This window comes from Lynx rufus, unplaced genomic scaffold (assembly GCF_022079265.1).
Source record: "Lynx rufus isolate CCGP_SWC_20201006 ecotype Redwood Valley unplaced genomic scaffold, mLynRuf1.p SCAF_2, whole genome shotgun sequence".
Taxonomy (NCBI): Eukaryota; Metazoa; Chordata; class Mammalia; order Carnivora; family Felidae; genus Lynx; species Lynx rufus.
Genome location: NW_025814834.1, coordinates 202,908,335 through 202,922,549, shown reverse-complemented (window position 1 = coordinate 202,922,549; position 14,215 = coordinate 202,908,335). Strand labels below are relative to the sequence as shown.

General features: G+C 42.3%; 1 protein-coding gene across 4 annotated transcripts in view; it reads left to right on the top strand.

Annotated features, from left to right (window-relative positions):
• The first annotated feature begins 5,649 nt into the window (after positions 1–5,649).
• Positions 5,650–14,215, top strand: part of CEP85 (centrosomal protein 85) — a 31,073-nt gene continuing 22,507 nt past the window's right edge. For all 4 annotated transcript variants that reach the window (XM_047083266.1, XM_047083265.1, XM_047083267.1 and 1 more), the window contains exons 1-3: positions 5,650–5,734; positions 10,412–10,485; positions 13,496–13,648. In XM_047083266.1, the coding sequence (XP_046939222.1) occupies positions 10,431–10,485; positions 13,496–13,648 (208 nt within the window). In that variant the 5' untranslated portion in view covers positions 5,650–5,734; positions 10,412–10,430. The remainder of the gene's footprint in view (positions 5,735–10,411; positions 10,486–13,495; positions 13,649–14,215) is intronic.

Below are 14,215 nucleotides of genomic sequence, written 5' to 3'. Positions count from 1 at the left end.
TCTTCTTGTAGTCTGTTTGTCCCTTGTGCCAGCCTACTTTTGTGTATCTTCCTTGCTGGTCTGGAACAGTCTCTCCTTTCATAACAGTCCTCCAAAACTCCGACCCTCATGGAAAAGCCTATCTTAGTAAGTCCGTTCTTATTAGAGGCAGAAGACTCATCATCACACCATTGTGAGGCCCTGCTTCAACAAAGGGTCAGCCCTCTTGCCCAATCTTGATGCAACAATGGGAATCCTGTCAGAATGTTTCCTGGAGTTCAATCTTTTTTTCTATGTGGTTTGAGTTCAATGCCTCCAGCAGCACGTGTTTGGCAGATTGGTACACAGGGATTGGTGTGAAATTCTGGCGGGTGCACCAGGGTCTGGGGGGTGCACACTGGGTTCTGACTGGTGCTGGTCTTGGATCCTATCTCTGCTCATCTCTGTGTGACTTGGGAAAAGTCAGTTACCCTCTTAGAGTCTCAGATTCCTCAGCAGGACACAGCAGAGTTGTCATTGTGGGTTGCTGGTACTTACAGTTAGAGCTTTACACTTTGTCAGAACCTGAGACTAGACAGAAATGACTTAGAGTAGGGGATTAGGGTCAGGCAGGTAATAAGTGAGAGGAGATGAGTGGGGTCCACATTGAACTAGAGTATGTTACATCCCTGTACTCCATCTCTCACCCCCAAGGGAGGGACTGTCGGGACAGTGGGAAACCTTGGTTGAAAGAATGCATGAGTGGATTACTAAATAATTCCCCAAAGTGGAATATCTAAGCCTAAATCCACAAACCCTGTTGGTAATCATTTGTTTCTTTCCTGCAGAAGCCTGGATAGCTGTCTTTATTCTGATGGTGATAGGCTTGATGCTGTGATAAAATCCTGCCGAGATATCTTCCCCAACTCTAGCCCTTGGCTTCTAGTTTTGTTGCCTGAAGTAAGGGTGGGGTAGAGGAAGATTTAGGGAGAGACGAGTAGTCTGTCCTCTAGTTAGGGAGACAAGATGAAACTCCAGTGTGTCCCAACTACTATCTGGTAAGGAATGTGGCTGCTGAGCCTCAAGCTGTGCTTCCTCATCCCACCATCCATTCCCATCTCTGGAACTCTTCCAAGGACAGGATTGGGCTGCTCAATACGGTAGGGGACTGGGCAGGGAGTATAGCCAATAAACAACAAGGAATTTTCCTACTTTGACTCCTTTTCTGTGTAATCTGACTACAAAGCTTCAGCACTTCATGAGTGTGTGTAGTTGTGAGAAGTCACTTTATTCTCTATAGGCATCAGTGTTTGTGCTATCATGTATCCATTCAAAAATGGGTTGGAACCTACTATGCCCCAGTTCCTGTGGTAAGCCTACACAAGACACAGTTGTTAACCTTACAGAAAGGATAGCTGAGTGCAGGAAGTAGGTGGTGTGGACCAGGAGACAGGACAGGCTTAACAGGTTGGCAGAGTGGCACTTTTACAAAACCACAAGAAGGCCCTTGTGCCTCTTTTTTGTTTGTTTTGTTTTTGAAATACTTTTGATTGATATCTATGACCATTTTGGAAATCAATTTCTTGGGAAAGTATTTTGGTACAAACAATAAAAGTTAAATTTAACAGTCTTGGGGCTTCTGGGTGGCTCAGTCGATTGAGCATCCAACTCTTGATTTCGGCTCAGGTCATGATCTCATGGTTCATGAGATTGAGCCCTGCATTAGCTCTGCGTGCTTGGGATTCTCTCTCCTCTCTCTCTGTCCCTCTTCCTCCCTCACCTCTCAAAATAAATAAACTTAAAGAAAAAAAAAGGATTCTCTCTTTTCCCTTCTGTCCCTCTCCCCCAATTGTGCTCCCTAAAAAAAAAAAAAAAAAAAAAAAAGATGTTAAAAAAAGTCAAATTTAACAGTTTTAACATTTTATTTGCAAGAACTTTTCTTCTCATTTAATGCTTTAATAGCTCCTAAAAATTAAATCAGATGATCAGTCCATATTATCATTTTTAAAATTTTAATTAAAAAAATTTTTGAGAGAGAGTGTGTATGCGAGCGAGGGAGAAGGGCAGAGAGAGAATCTTAAGCAGGCTGCATGCTCTGCATGGAGACCTATGTGGGGCTTGATCCCATGACCCTGGGATCATTACCTAAGCCGAAATCAAGAGTCGGACACTCAGCCAACTAAGCCGCCCAGGAACCCCTATATTATTTTAAGCACACCAAAGTCACACATTTTTTTAAAATTTTAATGTTTATTTATTTTTGACAGAGAAAGAGAGAGAGAGAGAGAGAGAAGAGTGTGTGAGGAGAGGGGCAGAGAGAGGGAGACACAGAATCTGAAGAGGCTCCAGGCTCTGAGCTGTCAGCACAGAACCAACATGGGGCTCAGACTCACCAACTATGAGAACATGACCTGAGCCTGTCAGCCCCTTAACTGACTGAGCTACCCAGGCACCCAAAAAGTCACACATTTATTAAATCAGCATGCAAGTAATTACATTTCATTGGGATTTCATATTCACTTTATAGACCTGGAGTAGAGTATTTAAATAGACCTTTTGGTCTATTTAAATCTTAACTTTTGCCCTTATTTTTTTTTTAATTTTTTTTTAACGTTTATTTATTTTTGAGAGAGAGACAGAGCATGAACGGGGGAGGGGCAGAGAGAGAGGGAGACACAGAATCTGATACAGGCTCCAGGCTCTGAGCAGTCAGCACAGAGCCCGACGCGGGGCTCGAACTCACATACCGCGAGATCGTGACCTGAGCCGAAGTCGGACGCTTAACCGACTGCGCCACCCAGGCGCCCCACTTTTGCCCTTATTTAAAATATATCCTGGGGCGCCTGGGTGGCGCAGTCGGTTAAGCCTCCGACTTCAGCCAGGTCACGATCTCGCGGTCCGGGAGTTCGAGCCCCGCGTCAGGCTCTGGGCTGATGGCTCGGAGCCTGGAGCCTGTTTCCGATTCTGTGTCTCCCTCTCTCTCTGCCCCTCCCCCGTTCATGCTCTGTCTCTCTCTGTCCCAAAAAAAAAAAAAAAAAAAAAAAAAAAAATATATATATATATATATATATATATATATATATATATATATATATATATCCTGAAGGTGGGGTGCCTGGGTGGCTTAGTCCATTGAGCGTCTGACTTGATTTTGGCTCAGGTCATGATCTATCAGTTCAATTCATGGGTTCGAGCCCCACATCGGGCTCTGTGTTGGCAGTGCAGAGCCTGCTTGGGATTCCCTCTCTCTCCCTCTCTCTGCCCCTCTCCTGCTCTCTCTCAAAATAAATAAACATTTAAAGTATATATATATATATATATATATATATATATATATATATATATCCTGAAGGAAAAAGGCAAAATATTACTGATTGTACTATGCTTAAATATCTCAAAAAAATAGAAACAAAATTAAGTAAACAAAGAAGCTACTGAGCTTAAACTATATTTAGTTGACCAATGAAAGAAGCCTCTGTGCTGTGTAACAATAGATGCTTATAAAATAAGCCACTAGACAACACTAATGCATGTGAAAGCAGTATCTCTAATGATAGGATTACAACTAAGATGCAGTTAGTTTATGTTCTTATTTTCTTTGATTAAGCTGGGGTGGGATATATCTGGCCAACTCTTTTTTCACTCAGGTGATAATTCCAAATTTTATTAAATTTGCAGCAAGTCTTTTTTTTTTAACTTGTTTATTTTGAGAGAGAGAGAGAGAGAGAGAGAGAGAGAGAGAACGGGTGGGTGAGGGGCAGAGAGAGAGGGAGAGAGAGAATCCCAAGCAGGTCCCATACTGCCAGCACAGGGCCCCACATGGAGCCTGAACCCACAAACCATGAGATCATGATCCAAGCCGAAATTAAGAGTCAGATGCTCAACTGACTGAGCCACCCAGGAACGCCAGGTCTTTTAAAAATAATAAAGTAACTGAAGATTTAAGACTATCTCATATCTAAAAACTGATTGTGAATATTCTCTGAAATTAACATCTGATCTTTGTTAAGACATGAAGACTCATTCACATTTGAAAATTAGTAGTATGATAATGGAGTTACTTTTAAAATACAGATATCCAGGGTACCTGGCCAGCTTAGTCAAGGTGGAGCATTTGACTCTTGATCTCCAGGTTGTGAGTTTGAGCCCCCACATTGGGTGTAGAGATTCCTTAAAAATAAAATCTTTTTTTAAGTTTATTTTTTTTATTTGAGAGAGAGAGAGAGAGAGAGAGAGCGAGGGAGGGGCAGACTGGGAAACAGAGAGGAAAGAGAGAATTCAGGCAGGCTCCATACTGTCAGCACAGAGCCTGACCCTGGGCCTGAACCCACCAACCACGAGATCATGACCCAAGCTGAAATCAAGAGTCAGATGCTTACCCAGCTAAGCCACCCAGGCACCCCTAAATATATATATAAAGGACAGATATCCATTGGAGAAAACTGCATAAATGCACTATGTGCCATTTGTAAATTTAAACCTCAGCACATTTAAATCTCAGCACTTCCACTATGTTTCCAGTTAGCTTTGTCTTCCGTTCTCTGTATCAGCTCTTCAAATACTCTCCGTTCTTCTCAGTCCCCTATATGCCCGTTCCCTCCCTCTTCACAGATGTTTTCCACAAAAGAAACAGAAGCAATCAAGTAGAGGTTTCCACCACCCATTAGTCTATCTCCTACCCACCAGTCTACAAATTTATTCATTTAGACACCTATCCTTACTATTTAAGAAAGGTTTCTGGTCCTAATTTAGAGAATATCCCCTAAATGCATCTATCACATCATACCCAGATTCATTATCCATTAAATCTGCTATTTTATGCCTTCTATATTGTTACCTTAAAATGTTATGAGACCAGGGTGGGGATAGAACTTTGGAGCACATCCCGAGTCCTAACTCTAGACTGAATTTGATCCAGTAATTAATTCTCTTTAAGTCTGGTTCTTCAAAGTTAAGAAATCCCAACTTTTTAATGCCTCTCCCTCCCAGGTCAGGTTTCCAGAAACCCGGAATTTGTCACTATCCTTTGGCTGATGGCTTTGTTCCTCCTTTTAACAATTCCCCGGTCTGATTCTGAAGTATACATTAACGCAAATGAACTTAGTTCTTTTCCTGGGGACGGAGTTTGGGTAGGGAGGCAAGATCGATCTGTTAGTTACTCTTCAACCTGAGTCCTGGTCACAGTCTTGACCACTGGCGACCCTAACCCAGCCCACGCCCTGCCCCAGCCACAGATGAGCCCTAACCCTGACGAGGCAGTGACCCAGGCCACACCCTAACTCGGGACCACCACCTGACCCTTTGCTTTATCTCAGGTGGGACCACTTATAGGTAGTGGGGAATGGGAAAAGGGTGGGACCGGTTGGGGGCAGGGGTTCCTGAAAGATTTTCCCTGGCATCCAGCTTCCTGATCCGCCCAAGCCCAGCAAACCACTTCAGACCTGAGTCTGGAGGGCTCCGCCCACAGGCGAGACCTGGCTAGGGGCAGGGCAGAAGGTTCCGAAGGGCGGTGAGGTCATGCGCAGAGAGATCCGTTCGCTCCCGGCGCCGAGCGCAGCGTGCAGGGGCGGGACACCGGCGCGGCCCGACTCCTGATTGGCCCCAGCCGGGCAGAAGGGGGCGGGGGCGGGGCGGCGCGCGCTCTGAGGCGCGCGGCCTGGCGGGTGTGTAACGGCCGTTAGGCGAGCCGAGGGAGGGAACTGCTGCTTGCGGCTGACGTGGTGGCCGCAGTCGGCGTCCCAGGGTGAGGGATTTCGCCGCCCGCTTTCGGCCCCACGTAAGTCCTCCTCCCCTCGGGAGCCCTTGACGGGCTGACAGACCGCGCCCCACCTTGGGGAGCCCCGGAGGAGCCCCAGAAACACTCCTGACCTGCCTTCTTCGGGGGCCGCAGGAGAGCGAGGCGCATGCGCAGAGCCGCTCAGCCGTCCTCTATGGGTCTCTCACCCGCTGGGCTTCCTAAAATAATACCCCGCACACGCCCCCTCGCGACTCGCTCGCGTCCCCGCCCTCTTTGCCTGGCTTCTCCATCCTTCACTCCACAGCAGTTGCTTTACCTTTGTAAAGGGTAGGCCCCGTGCCAGTCGCCGGCGGGACGGCGGGAAGCACATTGGTTGCCTTCACGCGGCACGCAGTCCCGGGAGAAGAGGCGACATTGCTCGGGTGACGACTCGTTCGTTAGCACTCAGTGGTGTGGGCTGGTCAAGTACGCAGAGCGCTAAGCACCAGGCGCCGGTGTAGTTCGGGAGGGCAGGGAGCCCTCCATGAGGAAGCGAAGTTGGGGCTGAGGCTTAAAGGGTGAGTAGAGAGTTATGGTTGGGGGACAGACAGCACTTGTGAAGGCGCCAGGCTAGAGTTTCTGAGCCGACTTTGCTCCCCACGGGATATTTGACGACGTCCGGAGACATTTGCAGCTCTACAGCTCGGGGATTGCTCCTGGCATCTAGAAGTCAAGGATGCCGCTAAACATCCACCTTACACAGGACAGAAACCCCCTCCCGCCCCCCCCCAACACTTATCTGACCGAAAATGTCAGGAGCATCCTGATTTCCGAACCCTGCTCTAGACGAGGAGGAGCTGGTGCTTTGGATGAACCACAAGTTTAGTGGGTTACAGCATGTTTGCTCAATGGAAGGTATCCAGCACTTCACGATAAAACAGGAGGATCAGAGCCCTGTTTGTCTTTTACGCCAGTATATTTCCAGCATATGGCACAGAGCCAGGCGGATAGTAAGCACTCAGTAAATTTTGGTTGATGAATACTGTGTGCTGGGTCAGGAGGGTCGATAATACCAGGATGATTAAGATAACCATGCCTCATTACTTATCCAAAGTCCTTTTCTCAGGACTTTGTAAAGATAACTTCTTGGCAAGGATTTGGCTTCTCTTTCTTTAGGTATGGTTTAATGAATGATCATGGTCATGACAGTGTGATGGTGTGAGATTTTTTTTTTTTTTAATGTATGTTTGTTTATTTTGAAAGACCGCATGCACTAACAGCACAGAGCCTGATGCAGGGCTTGATCCCACGAACCGTGAGCCCATGATCTGAGCCGAAATCAAGAGTTGGAGGCTCAACTGACTGAGCCACCCAGGCACCCTGATGGTGTGAGATTCTTACTGTGCTTGTGTCAGCTGTGTATCCTTTCAAATCCATTCCTGTCTTGATGTGGTTCTCAGCAGCTGCCAAGTGTGACATTCCACACTAAGATTATAATTCTTTAGGGAGAGAAATATAACAGTCAAACCTAACTCTTGGGTAGCACCTTGGAAAAGAGAGCCTGTGTGGTGACCAGGGGCAAAGTGAAGAAATTGTGTCCCTGCTCCCAACTTCTTCGGGGCTTGCAGCTCTGGCTGGGTCTGAAGCAGAAACCCCCAACTTGTGGTGCCTTGGTAACTTCCTTTATTTCTTTTTGTCACACACAGAAAAATGCTAACTAGACTCCTTTAGCATTAGAGCACAGTCCTGGCTTTGAAGCCTCTTCTGGCTGTATGACCTTCACCTCTGTAAGCCTTCATTTTTTCATCCATGAAATGAGGGTAATACTAGTAATTGCCTCATAGGTTTGATGTGAGCATTGATAAGACATGATACTTATAGAGTGTTTAGCACAGTGCTAGGTGGGTAGAAAGTACTGAATACATATTAAATTTGTTGGATGAATAAATAGTTTAAAGGGCTTTGAAGATAGAAACCATCAATGTTGAGTGCTTTTTTTTTTTTTTGTCTGCTTCCATTCACTCCTACCTTTCTTGGCTGTGTAATTGGTTATTTACATTACTTCTTGTATATTCATTTCTCTCACTTTTATTTCAGGAAATCTTTATCTCCTTCAAATGATCCTAAAAACTTCCACCAATAGCTCATCTACTTCTGAACTTAGTAGGAAAAAGTTAAGAATGATCTCTTCCATATTGTTTTGCTTCTTTTGGAAGTTCTTTTTTTTAATTATAATTCACATACAATAAAATTCAATTTTACATGTGTACAATTCAGTGGTTTTAGTACATTCACAAGGTTGTGCAGCCATCACCACTATCAAATCTCAGGAGATTTTGATCACCCTGGAAAGAACCCCCATATCCATTAGCAGTCACTCCCTATTGCCCCTCCTCTTAGTCCTTGGCAACCACTAATCTATCTATGTGGATTTGCCAGTTCTGGACATTTCATATAAGTGGAATTTATCCATTCATCAGTTGATAGACATTTGAAGTTTTTTTCTTTTTGGCTGTTATAAATAATGCTGCTCTGAACATTCATATACAAGATTTTGTGTGAGCATGCTTTTTTTTTTTCTCCTGAACATATACTTAGTAGTGGAATTGCTGAGTTATAGAGTAACTTTTTTTAAAAAATATTTTATTAAAAATTTTAAATGTTTTTATTTATTTTGAGAGAGACAGAAACAGAGCATGAGCAGGGGAGGGTCAGAGAGAGGGAGACAGAATCGAAGCAGGCTCCAAGCTCTGAGCTGTCAGCAGAGCCAACCGTGGGGCTCAAACTCGTGAACCATGATATCATGACCTGAGCTGAATTTGACACCTAACTGACTGAGCCACCCAAGTGCCCCTAGAGTAACTCTTTAATTGAGAGTTCTTTTGTCATCCTATCTTCAACTCTTCTGAATTTGCAAAGGTCTCAGAATCCAATGGGCCTACTACCATTTTTGTTATACTTTAAAGAAATGAGTGAAGGAAAGGATTTTGATAATGACCATTTGATATCACTACTAGGCAGATAATCTAATCCTTCTGTGTCACCATTAACACACTGAATGATAATAGCCGTATATGTTGAAGCTTTTACTGAACAATCTCTTACCCACTTTGTCAAGACCTGGGATTTCAGGGGATGGTACCATTAATGTAGATGCAGTGAATAAGTGAGGGTTTGGGTTGTTGTTACTAAGAGAAAACTATAGAGGTCAGTAAAGCATACTAGAGAAATCTGTACCCATATAGCCTTTGTTTTCCCTTCAGAGTTGAATTTCACCTCTTAAGAATTGTGATCTACTGACTGATTTTGTTCCAAACTCTTTGGGAGCTCTTATAAATTCAGTTTCTAAATTCATACTTTATCTTCCAGGGACCACCATGTACCTCTTTTTTATTGACATGAACTGACAAGTAATAATAATAAAAATGTAATTAAGCACTTAATATGTGTCAGGCACTGTTGTGAGTTAATTCTAAATGAGTTAGCATGCATTAGGTTTTGTTTTTATCCTCATTTTTATATGAAGGAACTGAAGGACATAGATATTAAGAAATTTCCCCAAGGTTACACAGCTAATTGAGAAGTCAGACTTCACATTCAGGCTGTCTGATCACACGTGCATACTCTGAACCACTTCCCTGTACTGCCATGCCTCTTAAATACTATTCAAAAATAAGATATTTCCTACTTTTAGTTACAGTTAATTAAAGCTTTTGTTTACACAGATAGTAATCAGGCTTATGCTGAATTCTCACAGCCTAACATTAGAATAAATGTAAGTGTTTTAAGAAGTGGGGAAATGGGAAGAAAACCTCATGTTTCCAGCTGAGAATTGGAGTTATGCTTATGACCAAGAATTCTGTTTGTGAATCATATGACTAACTTTCATTACTGGAGGAATAGGAGAACTTAAGTTAATTGTAACTGAAGGTATAATACTCCACTGGTGGTTTGGTTGTTTAGTTCTTTCTCCACTCCACTCCCCCATCCTATTTTCATGGCTAAGAAAATCCATGGCAAAGTTTGTTAATTAAAAGTAATATTAGGGGTGCCTGGGTGGCTCAGTCGGTTGAGCATCTGGCTCTTGACTTCAGCTCAGGTCATGATCTGACAGTTTGTGAGTTTGAGCCCCACATTGGGCTTTGCGCTGACAGTGCAGAGCCTGCTTGGGATTCTCTCTCTCTCCCTCTGTCTCTGCCCCTCCCTCCACTCATGTGTTCTGTTTCTCTCTCTCAAATAAACTTAAAACAATAAATAAAAGTAATATTATTTTGGGGGTGCCTGGGTGACTCTTGGTTTCAGCTCAGGTCATGATCTCATAGTTAGTGAGTTCAGGCCTCACCTCTGGCTCTGTGCTGGTGATGCAGAGCCTGCTTGGGATTCTTTCTGTCTCTCCCTTTCTCTGTGCCCCTCCCCTGCTCATGCTCTCTCTCTCAAAATAAACATTTAAAAAATATATCATTTTTAATTTTTGCAGCAATTGAGGGGTTCTAGGATCATATAGGATCAGTATTGGGAATCTCTATTTGGTTCTAGGTTTTCTCTCCCTTAATTTAGGAAGAGAAGTAGGAAGGAGTATTAGGAGTTGCTTTGCCTTAAAAAATATCTTTAGGAGTAAAACAAGTGGAGGACTAAAGACTATTCTGTGTGGTTTTGGCAGTTTGGGTTGAATGGGAGTGAGTTATAGGGAATTAAAAGTAATGGAGAGATCTGACTGGTTATTCCTTCATTCTGCAGTTGGCTTAAATAACTATTGATGGCCATGCAGGAGAAATACCCAAGTGAGAGGATCTCTCATGTGACTTCGCCAGGTGAGTAGTCAAAGTTTTCTGGGTTAAATTCTGACTTTTGCTCTGTTGTTCCGTAACAAGTTTCCTTTAAAGGAAATATTCAGCAAACAAGCATTCACTGAAATGCTTGAAAAGAACAAAAATAACAGGAGGCTATATTCAATAGAAAAACAGTCCTCTCCAAGAGAACAACTGTTTATCTCGGGTCCTACATGGCTTCCAACAAGCCCACGTGATTGTTTGGGAGGGGAGGACACATGAAGGAACAGAATGACTTTGGAACATAGTTTCATTTGAAATCAGAAAAACACAGCATAAATTACTGTGTTCTATGTTGTCTTTGTAGTCCTGTGGGTGTGTCAGTCATCTGCTAGCCCACAAAGATTGGAATTCTTCTTGGATGCCTACAGTCTCAGTTATGTTGTCACTAGAGACTCAGGAATTTATCTTTAGAGTGGATTGACAAGATTTTGAAAGCTCAGATATACTAAGTGGATATATTAAGGATATTAAACATATATAAATATATGTATACACAATAAACATATTAAGTAGATACAGTATATTCAAGTAGGAAGTAGCATAGAAAAATAACTTTTTGAATCTGGGGTATTTATGAAGAAAAGGGTACATTTTATTCAGCTAAGGATATGCTTTATTTTATTTTTTTTTAATCTTCATTCATTTTTGAGAGAGAGAGAGACAGAGGGTGAGCAGGGGAGGGACAGAGAGAGAGAGGAAGACACAGAATCCGAAGTAGGCTCCAGGCTCCGAGCTGTCAGCACAGTACCCGGTGTGGGGCTGGAACTCATGAAATGCAAGATCATGACCCAAGCCAAAGTCAGACACTTAACCGACTGAGCCACCCAGGTGCCCCAGGATATGCTTTATTTAACTTTAAAATCCCACAGTGCCTTACAGCAGACATTTGTTAGATATTTGTTGTATTCTCCTAGGCATGCTGCCTTGCAGAAATTATGCATTTTAAAAAGCATTTGTTGAATCAATTCAAGATTCATTCAGCAAATATTTATTGATCATCTGCTATATGCCACACATTGTTTCAGGGCTGGATTGTACAATTTCTTATGACAATTATGTGTATAACACACAAGTTTTTGGGATGTAGCAATTTCTAACAAAACTCACTGCTCTTCTGATGGCTTTTGTCTTTAGTAATCTCTCATTCAATTAATGATGGTCTTAATATTTTGATGAAGATGCTGGTGATAGGACATGTGACATAACACACAAAAAATTTTGCTTTCAAATTTGAATTTGGAAATAAGCATAAGCCTCTTTACCTATATCAAAATAAAATTTTATTTTAACAAATATCTCTTCCGAATTGATGTGTGGAGTGAGCAGATAGAAAAGTGGTACCCATAAAGAATGGAAGGTTAGTAGTAAAACAGGAAGTGATTTCCAGTAAGAGGCCAGGAAGATGGTAATAGAGGCTCTTAATCAGTTTTCCTTATTTCAAAGGGTCTGGCAAATTGTAAGCTAACTAGAGAGAGAACGCCATATAGACTCATCAAGAAGTCAGATTACTTTCTTTCTAGTACTTAGTACAGATAGTAACACCAGCTAATCTTAGGCTGATCAGAAGCTCTGATTGTTGGGTATATCTTCTATGAAAGATTATTACTGATTACTGCACGTATATAAATTATTTCAAATCAGGCAGTCCACTGTGACCCAAAGAATAAAAAGGTGTCCTTGGAGAAAGTTAGGGTGCCTTCCGTAGAAAGCAGAAGTGTAGCAAAATTAGAAGAAAGTGGGTGAAAAAGATGGGAGAAGCACTAAAACTGGAACAAGAGAGAGGGTGGTTTGTGTTGAGATATCATTTGCTTCCCACTAAATCAAAGAGTCTGTAGAACTTTATTTTCTGATTTCAACTCAAACTCTGACACTTTAAATGGATAAGTAGACACCATTTCCTCTTTGTCTGTTTACACTGATCATCAGATACAGTTTAGAAAATTAGTGGTTTTTTAACAATAAATACTAGCAAATTATTTGTTGAATATTTTCTACTTACTGGCCTTTAAATAGCAAGCTAACAGAATTAAAAATATCTCATCAGTCTTGTTTTGTCTTACCCATTCGGAAATTTTAGTGGTTTCTTTGCATTGCACTCAAAGTCTTAAACTCTTCAGATTGACTTTCAAGACTTACCTTGATCTGGATTCACCCTGCCCACAGGGTATCCTTGTTCAGTCAAGCAATGATTTTCAACAACAGACTGGACTGCCTATTAACCTAGGGAACATTTGGAAGCATATGGGGTATTTTCAGGTTTCACAGTGATGGTGGGATGGGGTTAGGGCTGCTACTGGCTTTTAATAGTGACCAGGGATGCAAGGCCATCCTGCCACATATAGACTACACATTGAAGAATTGTCATGCTCAGAATGCCAAAAGCAACCCTGTAAGGGGAAAGAATGTGGATATTGGAATCTAAACAACCTGGGTTCAAATCTCAGCTCTATCCATTGTAAAATAGGGGTGATGATACTGTTCAGTAAGGAAGATGAGATCATGTTGATAAAGTGTTATGGCTTCTAGGTTTCAAAACATGGTAGTAGCTACTATTAAATAGTATTGTTTTCCATCCCAGTACTCCTGGGTTCTTGGTAAGTCTTATTTCTGTCTGTGAACATTCTCAATTCTCATGCTATTTCCATTTAAAATTAACTCAGGGGCACCTGGCTGGGTCAGTTGGTTAAGCGTTTGACTCTTGATTTAGGCTCAGGTCATGATCTCAGGGTCGTGACATTGAGCCCAGCACTGGGCTTCATGCTCAGCGTGGAGATTCTCTCTCCCTCTCTCTCTGCTCCTCCCTTACTTGTACTCTCTCTCAAAAATAAAAAAATAAAATTAACTAACTCAGAGTAACTGAAATAGGTACAGGAGAGAGAAGGGTAGGGTGCTGCTATTTTTTCATAGGTTTAAGTGATTTATTTAAACAGTCTTGTGGGGGTTATATCAGCTCGTTCACACTAAAGGTGGGAAATGACACTTGTTTCAGGTTCCGGTGTAATTCAAAAGGGCAGTTCCCTGGGGACTGAGTGGCAGACCCCAGTTATCTCAGAGGCTTTTCGGAGTCGCTTCAGCCGCTGTTCAAGTGTAGCTGACAGTGGGGACACAGCCATTGGCACATCATGCTCAGACATTGCAGAGGGTAAGTGTGAATTAATGTTTTGATTACCAATATGTGTTGTCATTTTCACATTGTGTTCCAGGTATATTGTCATTTCCAGAGTATTCATAACTCAGTCCCTTCAGCCATGGAGTTTGCTTGATTTTTCTTACTCCCATGTTTCTTACAACTGGTCCTTTCCTCTCAATTTTTACTGTTTGTCCTATCTTAAACAACTTTCTAGTAGGTTTCTTGGCTTCAAGTGTTTCCCTCTACTGCCAGACTAATTTCTAAAAGCCTGATTTCATAGTGTTCCTTTCCTGTAAATTCTCAACTGCTTCTATTACTTGGAGGATAAAGTTCAGGAGCCTTGCTGAGTTCTGTGATCTGGCCTTATTCCACCCATTCAGACATATTTCTTAACTGTCACCAAGTATGGTGTTTTATTATGTTATGAAAAAGCACAGAACTTTTGTTGTTGTTATTTTTGGCTCTCTGAACTCTTTCCTTTTTTTTTTTTTTTTAAAGATTTTATTTTTTACGTTGTCTTCACACCCAGCATGGGCCTTGACCTCACAACACCAACTGAGATCAAGAGTTGTACACTCC